The sequence below is a fragment of the Diospyros lotus genome, chromosome 2 (assembly GCF_014633365.1).
Source record: "Diospyros lotus cultivar Yz01 chromosome 2, ASM1463336v1, whole genome shotgun sequence".
Taxonomy (NCBI): Eukaryota; Viridiplantae; Streptophyta; class Magnoliopsida; order Ericales; family Ebenaceae; genus Diospyros; species Diospyros lotus.
In genome coordinates, this window is record NC_068339.1 from 39,730,667 (window position 1) to 39,745,006 (window position 14,340).

At 37.8% G+C, this 14,340-nt stretch overlaps 1 protein-coding gene across 1 annotated transcript; it reads left to right on the forward strand.

The window, feature by feature from the left end:
- Positions 1–1,387: 1,387 nt before the first annotated feature.
- On the forward strand, positions 1,388–2,083 carry LOC127794809 (uncharacterized). The gene has a single exon (XM_052326063.1). It carries the CDS (start codon positions 1,388–1,390, stop codon positions 2,081–2,083), a length of 696 nt encoding a protein of 231 aa, XP_052182023.1.
- The last annotated feature ends 12,257 nt before the right edge of the window (positions 2,084–14,340 follow it).

Here is a 14,340-nt window from a genome sequence, read left to right on the forward strand (position 1 = left end):
AGTTTCTTGTTGTCAGTGTTGATTTCGGTAGAGGAAGTAAATCGCAGGCAGACTTTTGACTTTGGTCTAGATCAAATATCGAATTTATGATCTATTGATATTAATTTCAGTATATCCCTTCCTCGTCACTTAATTAATTTATATGTTAGAGGCAGGAAAAAAAATTAACAACTTAACACTAGATTAGATGGAGTCAACTGTGCCTACGCCCCCCTACCAATCTACATTATTACAAAAGTCTAAAGTCACATTCATCATCATCACATCAACAAAAATAATGGAAGAGAGCTAGTTGCGTAGGAAGATGGAGTAGAGTCTCCATGAGGCAGCTGTTCAAAGGGACACAGCCCTATTGAATCAAATTCTCATCAAGGATCCATTGATTCTCCAATGAGTAAAGGTGGGTTGTTTTGTCCACACTCCTCTCCATGTGGCAGAATTCAAGGGGAAGTTGAAATTCGATCGGGAGCTGTTGGCAAAGAACAAAGGGCTCGTCCGAGTACTGAACCTGCGACGGTGGTTGGCACTTCACCTAGCGGTCACGCAAGGACATTGCTAGATCATGAGAGAATTAGTGAGAGCTAACCCCGACATGTGCGTGACTCTCAACAGCAACGACAGAAATTCACTTCCCTTGGCAGCCATGGAGGGCGATGTCTGTGTTCCTTGAGGACAAAACCTACTGGAATCATGAGTTGCTCAAAGCTAAAGACAGTGGTGGTAACACCATTTTTCATCTGGTTGTCAAGCACAATAAATTTGAGGTATTTCTGCTAATTACCCCTTCATGTGAAGACCTATTTAATGTTAAATTTGGTCATCGATTTTATGTTAATTTTTGTGTGAGGAACTCGTTTATCTCATAGCAATATACCTCAAATTGTTTGCTTCTTTTAAATAGGTCTTCATGATTTGGGTGATACCTCAAATTTCTTGTGCTTGAAGGGGTAACTCATGATTTGGGTGGGTAAAAGGCTAACGTCGAGAGTGATGAGTTTGCTTCTTTTCATGTAACTTGTTGCTATGTCCTCGATGATTGGTCAAGTACTTTTTCAATTTTTACTATTCCAGCTTTGCTTATCCTCTTACCTTGCGGAAAGGGAAACTTTCCCAAAACTAATTTTGTTGGCGTAACCCCATAAATTTCCCTCATTTCTGCTCCTATATATGCTTGAATTTCCCCCATCTTCTTTGTAAAATGTCCTATTCTTAAACTCATATTTTCAAGCCTCATGACTTCAAAACCACCCTGTTCTTCCAGGGTTACGACTTAATTGATGAATGCTATACTTCAATCTAGTGCAATTATTGCCAATATCTTTATATGTGATCTAATGGTGGGAATACATATCTCATTTGCCTACATATTTAATGTTTTATGGAGGCCATGGAGTTCTTAGTTAAGAAAGTGGAAATTGAACTGAAAGGGAAGAACATACAAAAGCCAGCTAACTTGTTAAACACGATAAACGAATGCAGGTACACAACTCTGGACATTCTAGAGGAAATCAAAGCTGACGTACCAGAATTTAACAATGACAAGGAAATGTTTCGAAAAGCTAATGCCTTGAAAGCTAGTGAAGTCAATCAAGCTGAGTGGTTGTCCAAGAAGCGGGATGCCCTGATGGTGGTTGCATCGCTCATTGCAACCATGGCTTTCCAAGCTGGGGTGAGCCCTCCTGGTGGTTTCTGGCAAGAAAATTCAACCGACCATAGAGGTGGGGAAGCTGTGATGGCTTTTAACTACCCAGATTCATATCCATTGTTCCTTCATGCCAACACAATCGAATTTGTGGCATTAGTAAGCACAATCTTGTTTCTGTTAACTGGATGGCCCTTCAAGAAGTTCTTAATGTGGATCTTGGTTCTAATAATGTGGCTCACTATTACATCCATGGCGTTTACTTATGCCTTCTCCCTTCTCAATTACTGTGATCACCCTGAAAAAAGACAGGGAACCTCTCAGCGACACCGTTTTTATAGCAATGATGCTTGGTGCAGTGTGATGGCACTTCTTTTAGTAGCTCACACCATTCGTTTGTTGAATCAGTGGTTGAAGATCAACCAGGAAATAGATGTATAGATAAGGATGAAGAAGTTCCAAATAGATGTATGGATAGGGATGAAGAATGTTAATTTTGTGTGATTCAAAATTGTTTAAATGATTTTCATTTGCATTTTGATTTATCAAATCTGATTGCATGTTGTTATATGAAATTGTTGAGCTGCATTTGTTATTCATTTGATTTGAATTTAAATGCTATGTATATATTCTGTTGGTATGTAAATCATGTGGGCCATTTGGTTTCATGTGGGTTGAGTTTATTATGGGTCGTGCCTAAGTCCATATGTATCTCCGTGTTGCATTTGCTGTTGGCCCAGCCCATTTCCCGTCCATTTGATGTTGCTGTAAAAGGGATGTCTGATGCCCTAATCTTGACAGAATACATTTGCTCACTTTTCTGAAACCCTAATCGACGCCTTCTTGAAGTGAGACACATCCTGTGAATCCTTCTCTCTCGTTCGATCGATTCTTTATTTATGTGGTAAGTGGAAGGTATTTCTTTAATCTCTGTATTGTTTTAAGCTCCTGAGGCATGAGAGATTGGTTGGCTGAAAGAACAGATCTAAAACCTTGATTGCGAGATTGGTTTTGAACAGATCTATACTTGTTCTTGTTTTTGGATTATGTTTTCAATTGTTGTTTTGCAATATTGTTTTACTTCCGTTTGAGATCCTGTAATCGATTGTAACTTTGAGATTTTAGTGGATTGACTAGAGGCGAAGCCTCTGCCATGAGTAGGATCAATTGATCCGAACACGTATCTCGCTGTGTCGCTATTTGTGTGTGTGAGTTGTGGTTGTATTTTTTCATTTATGTGTTCTTGTTCACTGCGCTTGATTTGTGTTTAGCTGAGAAATAGGTTGGTTCTAAAACCTACAAGTGGTATCAGAGCCACAGGGATTCAAGATCCCGGTCAAGTTGTCTCAGATTCGAAAGGTAAATCAAAGATTTGGTTAGATCTTCGAAGAAGTAAGGGTTTTTGTTCTCTTACACTGATTTGCCCTAATTCCTTGTACTTAAATATACTTGTTTGCTCTGACTTGTTTCATGTATGCTGCATGCCCTAATTTTTTTTGTAAGTCCTTGATCTTAAATTGTTAATCTATTGCTATCTCTATTCTGTTATACCTATATAGTCGTAAGTTCTTGTTTGACTTTGAAAACCTAATTTTGGCTTAATTAATTATTTTTAAAATTTAATTTCTCAATTTTTTACCTCGTATACAAAATCTAAAAAAGATTGATATCTTATTTGTTTTCAATTCTATCTGTTCCTATTTCTACTTTAAATTTTTCCTTGATTAATCTCAGTTAATTCAAATATCACCTGTGATTTCCATTCTGTTATGTTGTTCATATAAAATAGCTCCATCTAAGTATGAATTAGATAAATTTGATGGTAGTGGTGATTTTTCATTATGGCAAAAGAAGATGACTGCATATTGGTTCAAAACCAGTGCTCTGAGGTGCTGGATGAACCTTCTATAACTGAGAAAGATAAAGTAGAACCCCCTTCTACCCCTAAAATGCATAAAATGGATAGATTAGCCTATAGTCTTATTATTTTAAGTCTTTCTGATAAAGTCCTTAGGCAAGTAAATAAGGAGAATATTGATTTAAAGGTTTGGAATAAGTTAGAATCTCTGTATATGACTAAATCCTTAAGAAGTAAGGTTTATTTAAAAGGAAAATTATTTGGTTTTAAAATGAATACCTCTAAATCTCTAGAAGAAAACCTAGATGACTTTAATGTCATTATAATAGGTCTAGAAAACATTGATGAGAGTATTTCTGAAGAAAACCAAGCTGTAATCCTTTTAAATGCTTTGCTTGAGTCATATAGAGACCTAAGGACTGCGATGAAGTATGGTAGAACCTCTCTATCCTTAGAGGATGTAGTATCTGCCATAAGATTAAGAGATCTTGAAGATGATAAGAAAGATAAGAAAATAAATAATGCTAAAGGCTTAAATGTAAAGGGAAATTGGGAACAAAAATCAAAGAATAAAGGTAAAGGAAATTCTAGGGGTAGAAGTAAAACGAGGTCTAACTCAAATGCTAGAGGAACAAGTAGGGGATCCTTTAAAACAAGAACATGTTGGTATTGTAAGAAAGAGGGCCACGTAAGAAAGAATTGTTACAAAAGAAAGAAAGACCTAGAAAATGAGAATTCTAGTAACCAAGATGCAACAAATTTATCTAATGGATATGATAGTGCAGAGGGCCTAATTCTGTTAGAACATGCCGTAGATGATGAGTGGATTTTAGATTCAGGTTGTACCTTTCACATGACACCTAGGAAAGACTAGTTGCTTAACTTCTAGCATATAGAGGGTGGGAAAGTCCTAATAGGTAATAATCAATCCTGTAATATAACTAGTTTAGGGTTAGTTAGGTTTAAGATGTGGGATGGAGCATATAGGACTTTAGATAATGTGAGGTTTGTGCCCAACCTTAGAAGAAATCTTATTGCCCTAGGCATGTTAGATTCAAAGGCACATGTCTCACAAAAGTCCAAAGATGCCCAATATTTCCTTTCTTTTATAGATGACTATTATAGGAAGGTTTGTGTCTATTTCCTTAGGCATAAGAATGAAGCTTTTTCAAAATTTAAGGAGTGGAAGACCTATGTAGAACTACAATCAGGTAAGAAAATAAAGACTCTAAGAAAGGATAATGGCCTGAAATTCTGTAATAAAGAATTCTCAAATTTCTGCAAACAAGTAGGCATTGCAAGGTATAGAACTTGCAGTGAAACACTTCAGCAAAATGGTGTTGCTGAATGCATGAATAGAACCATCCTAAATAAGGTTAGATGTTTTTTGAAAGACTCTAGCTTGCTTAAGAAATTTTGGGCTGAAGTAGTTTCAACTGCTTGCTATCTCATAAATAGATCCCCTTCATCTGCCATAAACTTTAGGACTTCTAAACAACTGTGGAATGGGAAAATCCCATCATTAAGCCACCTTAGACCATTTGGATGTATTGCTTATGTCCATAAGAAAGAAGGGAAATTAGACCCTAGTGAAAAAAGGCTGTATTCTTAGGATACCCTCAAGGGTTAAAATGATACAAATTGTGGCTAATTGATGAAAAGAAAGCAATCATCATCCGGGATGTAGTATTCAAAGAAACAGAATACTATATGGCAAATAAGGTGGAAAATGCCAAGGTAGACCAAACTGAAAAGTTTTAGTTTGAGGTGGAAGGAGATAGCCTTAGTGATAAGGTAGTGGAGACTAGCTCAGAGAGTCCTCAAGTTACTAGTTCTCCAGAAATTATTGAATCTGAAATAGAGAATGAGGATAATGAGAATTTAGTTGAAATCATTCCTGAATTGGATGATTATGTCCTATGTAGGGATAGGGTGAGGAGAGAGATTAAACCTCCTACTAGGTATGTCCATGCTGATGTTATTGCCTATGCTCTTAATATTAGAGATTTAATTGAGCATAATGAACCTGTTAGTTATTAAGAAGCTTGCTCTAGCAAGTATAGAACAAATTGGTTAAAGACAATGAAGGAAGAGATGGAATTTCTTCAAAAGAATAATACCTGGATACTTGTAAATAAACCTAAAGACCAAAATGTTATAGGCTGTAAGTGGATATTCAAAAGAAAGCCAGGTATTCTAGGAGTAGAACCAGATAGATTTAAGGCAAGGGTAGTAGCCAATGGTTTTTCCAAAAGAGAGGGCATAAACTACCATGAAGTGTTCTCCCCTGTAATAAACCATATCTCTATAAGGTTAGTTTTAGCCTTAATAGCCCTACATGATCTAGAGCTTGAGTAATTAGATGTTAAGACTGCCTTTCTTCATGAAAACCTAGAAGAGAAGATATATATGGACTAGCCTGAAGATTTCATAGAAAAAGGTAAAGAGAATAAGGTTTGCTTGTTGCAAAGATCCCTTTATGGTCTAAAGTAGTCTCCTAAACAATGGTATAGGAGATTTGATGAGTTTATGCTCAAATAAAATTACACTAAGTGTAACTTTGACCATTGTGTCTACTTTAAACAGCTTAAGGGAAAGTTGTTCATATATCTCCTTATATATGTAGATGATATGCTTATAGCATGTAAGGAAAAGGGAGAAATAGATAAATTGACTCATGCCCTAAAATCAGAATTTGAAATGAAAACCCTAGGAGCAGCTAGGCGTATTTTGGGTATAGATATCAATAGAGATAGAAAAAGAGGTATTTTGACCTTGTCACAATCTGGTTATTTAAAGAAAGTGATAAGTCTTTTTGATATGGAAGGTTGTAAACCTGTCTCAACCCCTATTCCCCCTCATTTTAAGCTTCAGGCTGTAAAAGAAAACTTATATAAGAAAGAAGCTGAGTATATGAAGATGGTTCCCTACTCTAATGCAGTGGGAAGCCTTATGTATGCAATGATAGGTACTAGATTTGACATAGCCTATGGAGTCAGCCTACCAAGTAAATTCATGAGCAATCCTTCTAAAGAGCATTAGTTAATCGTTAAGTGGATTCTTAGGTATTTAAAGGGGTCAATAGATAAGGGTTTAGTATTTAGTTCAAATGCTGAAAATTCCAGCTGCATTTAGGGTTACTGTGATTCTGATTTTGTAGTTGATCTAGATAAGAGAAGATCCTTATTAGGATATGTTTTCATTATAGGTAGAAATGTGATAAGTTGGAAATCAAATCTCCAACACACAGTGGCTTTATCAACCACTGAGGCATAATATGTTGCCTTAACAAAAGCTATGAAAGAGGCTATTTGGTTGCAAGGAATAGTTAGAGAGTTAGGCTTAGGTGACCAGATCTCTAAGGTATTTTGTGATTCTCAAAGTGCCATTCATCTCTCGAAGAACAATGCATCCCATGAGAGAACTAAGCATAAAAATGTGCGTCTTCATTTTGTTAGGGATATTATATCCAAAGGTCAGGTTAAGGTAGAAAAGATTTATACTCTAATAAATCCAACGGATATTCTAACTAAGTTTGTTCCTGTAGCTAAGTTTGAGCAAGCCTTAGATTTGCTCAATGTTCTTCCAACGTAGCTGTGGAAGACTCACCACCGCAAAGTAATTTAGCGACGATTTTGAAAACCGCCGCTAAGTCAGCCGTCACGGAGCGTTTAGTAGCGGTTTTCAACAACCGTTGGAATAACTGCCCTAATTATATTTTTTGCGGCGGTTTAAAAAATTGCCATAAAATAAGTGATTTAGTAGTGATTTTTATAATATTTAGCAGCGGTTTTGAAACCGCTGCAAAAAATAAAAAAATTAAATTTTTAATTTCAGCGGTGGTTTCAAGACTGTCGCAAAAATTACAAAAAAATTGAATTTTTAATTTTAGCGGCGGTTTCAAAATCGTAGTAAAAATTAAAAAAATATATAATTTCTTAATTTCCAGGCTCGCAGGCAGCCCAGCCCATGCTCGACTGCCCTAGCCTAGCCCGCATGCGGGGGCCTGACCTTTGTGCGAGCGTCACGTGGCAAGGCTGGAAATTAAATCTCAGCCTTTCCCTCCCTAAGTTTCGAACCCAAGATCTCTCTTACGCAAGCGTGCAAACCGCCTGATTTGCGAAACCTCCTTGACATATATGCGCATATATATATATTATATACTAATCTCATAACTAATTTTTAAAATTATATTTTATATTTTTTATATATATTAAAAATATTTATTAATTGATTATTTTTTAAAATAATAGTGGAATAAATTAAAAATAAATTAATTGATTAAAAATAAAAAGAAGAATTTATATATTTTTTAAAAGTTATTAAAATTTTGTTAAATTTATTTTTATTTTTTTAAATTAAATTTTTACTGAATTTTCTATTAATTTAAATTCAATTTTAAATTTATTTTTAAGATTTTATATTTTTATTAATTTAATTTTTAATTATTTTCTTAAGAAAAATTTAATTTTTTTAATGAATTTTGCGGCGGTTTATAAAAACTTTCGCAAATGTTATTTTAATTTTAATTTTGAATTATTTTTTTTTTTAATTTAGCGGGGGCTTTTCAAAAATTGCCGCTAAATTTAATTTTTTAATGAATTTTGCAGCAGTTTTTAGAAACCGCCATAAATGTTATTTTAATTTTAATTTTAAATTATTTAATTTTTTTTGAATTTAGCATTGATTTTTCAAAAACTGCCACTAAATTTAATTTTTTAATGAATTTTGTCACAATTTTTAAAAATCGCCGCAAATGTTATTTTAATTTGAATTTAATTTTTTTTTTGAATTTAGCGGCAATTTTTCAAAAACCACCACTAAATTTAATTTTTTTAATGAATTTTGCGGCGGTTTTTGAAAACCGCCGCAAATGTTATGTTAATTTTAATTCTGAATTATTTAATTTTTTGAATTTAGTGGCGATCTCTTAAAAATTGCCGCAAAATTAAATTGATTTTTTTTAATTTTTTTAATTATTTTTAAAATTTAGCGACGTTTCTTTGAAAATCGCTGCAAAATTAAATATTTTACTGAATTTTGTGACAGTTTTATGAAATCGCTATAAAAATTTAAAAAAATCACCGTAAAAAATCAATTTTTTTGTAGTGACTTGCAGGGGTCTCTAGTCATAAATCCACTATTTAATCAATTCTTGAATCATGGTGGAATTTGTTGATTTTGTGTGATTCAAAATTGTTTAAATGATTTTTCATTTGCATTTTGATTTATCAAATCTGATTGCATGTTGTTATATGAAATTGTTGAGCTGCATTTGTTATTCATTTGATTTGAATTTAAATGCTATGTTTATATTCTGTTGGTACGTAAATCATGTGGGCCATTTGGTTTCATGTGGGCTTAGTTTATTATGGGTTGTGCCCAAGTTCATATGTATCTTCGTGTTGCATTTGCTGCTAGCCCAGCCCATTTCCCGTCCATTTGATGCTACTATAAAAGGGTTGTCTGATGCCCTAATCTCGACAGAATGCATTTGCTCACTTTTTAGAAACCCTAATCGGCGCCTTCTTGAAGTGAGACACATCTTGTGTATCCTTCTCTCTCGTTCAATCGATTCTTTGTTTCTATGGTAAGATCGCGTGGCAAGTGGAAGGTATTGCTTTAATCTCTATGTTGTTTTAAGTACATGAGGCATGAGAGATTGGTTGGCTGAAAAAATAGATTTGAAACCTTGATCGTGAGATTGGTTTTGAACAGATCTATACTTGTTCTTGTTTTTGGATTTTGTTTTCAATTGTTGTTTTACAATATTGTTTTACTTCCATTTGAGATCTTGTAATCGATTGTAACTTTGAGATTTTAGTGGATTGACTAGAGCGGAGCCTCTGCCGTGAGTAGGATCTATTGATCCGAACATGTATCTCGCTGTGTCGCTATTTATGTGTGTGAGTTATGGTTGTATTTTTTCGTTTATGTGTTATTGTTTACTGCACTTGATCTGTGTTTGGCTGAGAAATAGGTTGGTTCTAAAACCTACAAAGAAGTTTTTCAAACTCAACTCACCTCAAAGCGACTAACCCCAAGCAGCTCCAACTAATGGGAATCAACCTCAACTAGCTTCGGCTAATAAGAACTAGGAGCCTATTTTATCTTTAGCTTTATCATTGAGCTCGAATTAGTGAAAGAGCATTGGTATGTATCATCAATGGAATGAGCAGAGTTTTGTTATATAATGTGTTGTTTCCCTATCTTGTTGCTATGCTTGGGATCAATGGAAACTGAATTCTTAATTAATATATTGAAATCCAATCTATATTAACATCGTTCTATTATTCTGGAACTTAGTCTCTAGAAATAAGATATGTTAAATATCATGATTCTAGCTTGGTGTCTATCACTCTTAACTAGTTCTTATTTGGTTGCTTTCCAATCAATCTAGCTAAAGAAAAATATAATGCTTAAGGCCAAACTGAGAGCTTTTAGCTTGTTTAATAGCTGAAGCTTGAGCTGTAAAAACAAGAAATACATTCTAACATGAAGAAGAGAATAACACCTTCTTGACACAAACATTCATGGTATTGGGTCACTGGTTTCTGGGTAAGGTTGCAACTTTTGCACTATTGTTCATTCGGATTTCTTTTTGCCAAGCAATTTACGGGAAAATAATAGAGCTTATGAAGAGGGATCCTAAGCTAAGAAGGTTTGATTAAATTAAGTGCATGAGGCTTGGATTGGATTTGATTTGTCATCTACCACAATTGCTTATGTCGACAAACTAAGATAACGTGTCGACTAACTCACAAGTTTTGGTCAAGACCGACAATTTTGGAAGCAAAATAACCTTTGTATCTCTGAGAATTTCACCAGACAATTTCCTCGCGTAATCAGGAAGTCTGATTTCAGAATAAAACTTGACGATGCCAAGGCTGTGAAGGGTTGTGAGAGAGAGAGAGAGAGAGAGAGAGAGGGGGGGGGGGAATGGTGGAGGGAAAGGTTGGGAAGGGTACAACGCCATCACTGCGGAGCTTCACAGCGGCCTTCACCAATGAGCACTGCCATCACTTTTAAAATGACTTATAATGTAAAACAATTTTTAAAATTATGAAAAAAATTTAAAATATGCTTGGAACCAATTCCGAATAGAATGTGATAATCTTATAAAATAAAAGCAGAGACCAGGTACCATCAAGGACAAAGCAAAACAAGAGCCAAGAAGCACATCAGGCCCAAACCCACCAAACTGAAGCCAAAAGGCCCGAAACACAACAAAATTCTTATTGAGGACTAAAAGCTTTCCCATTGTCATCAACTCATCAGTTGCACTAATCCGAGAACTATGATATTGCAGCATATAACATTTCAGCTCTCTCCTTGTGTATATTAAGTGATGAGGGAAAGTGTCATCGGGTTCATAATTACTCCAATACCCTGGGAATATAGCCAATAGCAGCAATGACACGATAAGGACACGTGGTAGGGGCATCACAACAAATCGATTGAACCTATTGTTTAACAAAGATTCTTCGAATTCCTCGGCACCAATCATTGCTCCGAGGATCATGGAGATGGAGACTATCCCGAACTTCTTGGAAACGATTACCATATCCATATCGTTAGGATCATGGCTCTGGAGGGGATGGGATGGGGATCCCTGTGATTCAAAAAGAGAATCCCTATCTCGACAAGAGGAGAAAAGGAAAGCAACAGGGACGAGTAAACAATTCCACTCTCTTTTTTCCCTAAGTTCTTGACTTTATATTGTAAAAAATATAGATAGACCATCGAACTAACTTGAACGTCGGAGTGATCATGGGGGAGCAAGTCCCCAACTTCTTCTCTTTGCAAGCATCCGGTCCGAGGTAGAGGAAGGTGATTGACCATCGCATCATCATTTGGCGCCCACCGTGGGGTCGAGGCATTTCTCTTTCTGTCTCTCTAGTGCGCTCTACCTAGATGTTCAGGTTCCCTCTCTGTCCCAATGGCAACCAGAAGGCACCAATCTCGGGCTACTAGCGATAACCCAGCCCCGGAGTCGAGTCAGAACAATCCCTCCAGGAGCCAGCAGGGAAGGGCGGGTAGCCTGGATAATCCTCCAGCCCCGCCTGATCGGATCATGCTTTTGGAGAATCAAGTTCAATGCTTGACGGAGTTGGTCATCGGCTTCCTAGACCACTAGGACCAGTAGGTCCATCATTCTCAAGCAAGAGGGGGGCAGGAACCCCCACTGGAGGAAGGATCTTGCCTGCGGGAAACAAACCCGTGAGGACAGGGGCAAGAAGATGGACACGAGGAAGCCGAAGAATCCTCCATCATGTCATATGCAAATTAGTAAGAAATAAGGCTGTGTCAGCTAGAAAAGGAGATTACGGCTTTAAAACTGAAGTAGGGGGAGTCTTGAGGGACTGTGGTGAATCATCCCCTTAGTCTAGAGATAATGGTTGTGGTACCGCCTAAGCGTCTTCGCATTCCAGTTATCAAGCCCTAAGTGGGAACTACCGACCCAATGGATCACTTGGATCTTTTTACTTCCCATATGATGATGCAAGATGCGTCCGACGCAATGTGGTGTAGAGTCTTCCTGGAAACGCTAGAAGGGCATGCTTGAGCCTGGTACTCAAATCTGGCCCATCACTCAATAGTAAACTTCACATAGCTTCAGAGTAGTTTTCTGGCTCACTTCGTGCCTTTTCGGAGGCATCGGAGATCTACTATGGCCCTCATTAGCCTAAAGTAGAACCAGGGCAAGTACTTGAAGGATTTTGTCTCGAGGTTTAATATGGAGGCCTTGAGCATCGAGAATTTCAACCCTAGTGTCACTATGGTGGCATTCCAGAATGCCCTAAATCCCAACCCATTCGCTCAATCATTGGCCAAAACTCCCCTGCTTACGTTCATGGATATCATTAGCTGGGCAATGAAGTACATTAATGCTGAGTAGGTGATGCAGGCGAAAAGAGCTGAATACATCGAGAAGAAAGAGAAAAAGAAGCATTCCGAAGAAAATAAGAGTGAAGGTAGAATGGAGGATCGAAAGGAGAAGCACCGCCCTTAATGGGAATCGAGCAGTTTTACTATTGAAGAAGCCACTGCCTATGCGACCACCATCTAATAAGAGGAATCAAAATAAGTATTGTCACTTCCACCGAGATCATGGCCATGATACAGATGAATGCCACTAGTTAAAGAAGGAGATCCAGAAGCTCATTAATCAGGGTTTCCTTAGGAGTTTTATGGTTATGGAGGTGGATACCCAAAAGGGGCGAGAGTGACGTTCGCGAAGTCCTCACCCTAGGCGGGTCGAGGTGAAGAGCGAGAGTACGTTCAGAATTCACCCCAGAGGGAAAGACCACCGCAAGCAGGAGAAGATCATCCTCAGACCCCAAGGTTCCATACGCTCGCCGCGAGGGAGGTCCCGGGCGCGAGGGGTGAGGGGGATTCAGGGGGTAGCCGAACCTCGGGGGTGAAGAGATCGAGGAGAGGGAAGACAATCTCCTTTTCAGATAATGACCTCCCCGGGTATCCAAACCAAAACGATCCATTGGAAATAACAATCGAGCTTGGAAAGTGGGAGCTTTGGCAGATCCTAGTAGATCCAGGTAGTTCTTTGGAGATCTTGTACATGCAAGCCTTCTTCGGTATGGGATACCGAATGGAGCATGTCCCCTTGGTTGGATTTGATGGGGAAGCAGTGTATTCAGATAGAGTCATTCAGCTTCTACTAATCTTGGGAAAGGGTTCCCAAACCTCTCAGGTCGTGCTGGATATTTTGGTGGCAGATGTGCCTGCAGCTTATAACATGATTTTGGGATGGTCGGGCCTCAACGCTCTACAGGCTATTCCTAGCACATATCAAATGATGATGAAGTTCCCCACAGCCAATGGGGTAAGCGAAGTGCGAGGAGATTTACGATTGGGCTAGGAATGTTAAATGGACTCCATAGGTGTGGCGAGGGGCGTAGAGACCTCGTGAGGGAAGCGGAAGGAGAATTCGCCGAAGGGGAAAATTTTTGGTCATAAAAAGGATTCAAAATAAGAAGAGAGACCCCCACCAGATGTCAGCTTTCTATTAGAAGAGTTGGGGGATCCGAAGACAGCAGAGCCCATGGACAAGCTTGAGGAAGTACCCTTGAGGAAAGATCGCCCTGAGCATTGTATAAAGATAAGTGTTGAGCTAAAAGACCTCCTAAGGGGTCAAATTTTAGCCCTCATTCGACAATACATAAATATCTTCGCATAGACAACTCAAGAAATGCTGGGAGCTGACTCAAAAGTCATAACGCACAGGTTGGGACTACGTCCGAGTTTTCATCCTGTCAAACAGAAGAAGCAAAGTTTTTCCCTGGAAAGGGCCAGAATGATTGAAGCGGAAGTGGAGAAGCTAATGGAGGCACAATACATTCAAGAGGTTGATTATCCGTAATGGTTAGCAAATGTGGTGTTGGTGCCCAAAGGAGAGGGCAAGTGGAGGCTTTGTATCTACTTCACTAACCTTAACAAGGCTTGCCCGAAGGATAGCTACCCCCTTCCTTAAATAGATGCCCTGATTGACAAGAAAATTGGCTGTTTATTAATGAGTTTTCTAGACGCTTTTCAAGGATACCACTAGATTCTGTTGCATCTCGAAGATCAGGAGAATATGACGTTCATCACTAAAAAAGCAACCTACTATTACATAGTAATGCCATTCAGACTAAAGAACGCGAGGGCCACCTACCAGCGTCTAGTAAATAAGCCTTTTCAAAATCAACTGGGCCAAAATATGGAAGTTTATGTAGATGACATGCTGGTGAAAAGCCTCGTTGACGAGCATTATCCTGTAAATTTGGAAGAATGCTTCCAACCTCTTCGTAAGTTCCATGTAAAGCTTAATCCTATCAAG

What these genes read in the sequence shown, in the direction of transcription:
- LOC127794809 (XM_052326063.1), top strand. Translation starts at nt 1,388, where the DNA reads ATGGAGTTCTTAGTTAAGAAAGTGGAAATTGAACTGAAAGGGAAGAAC.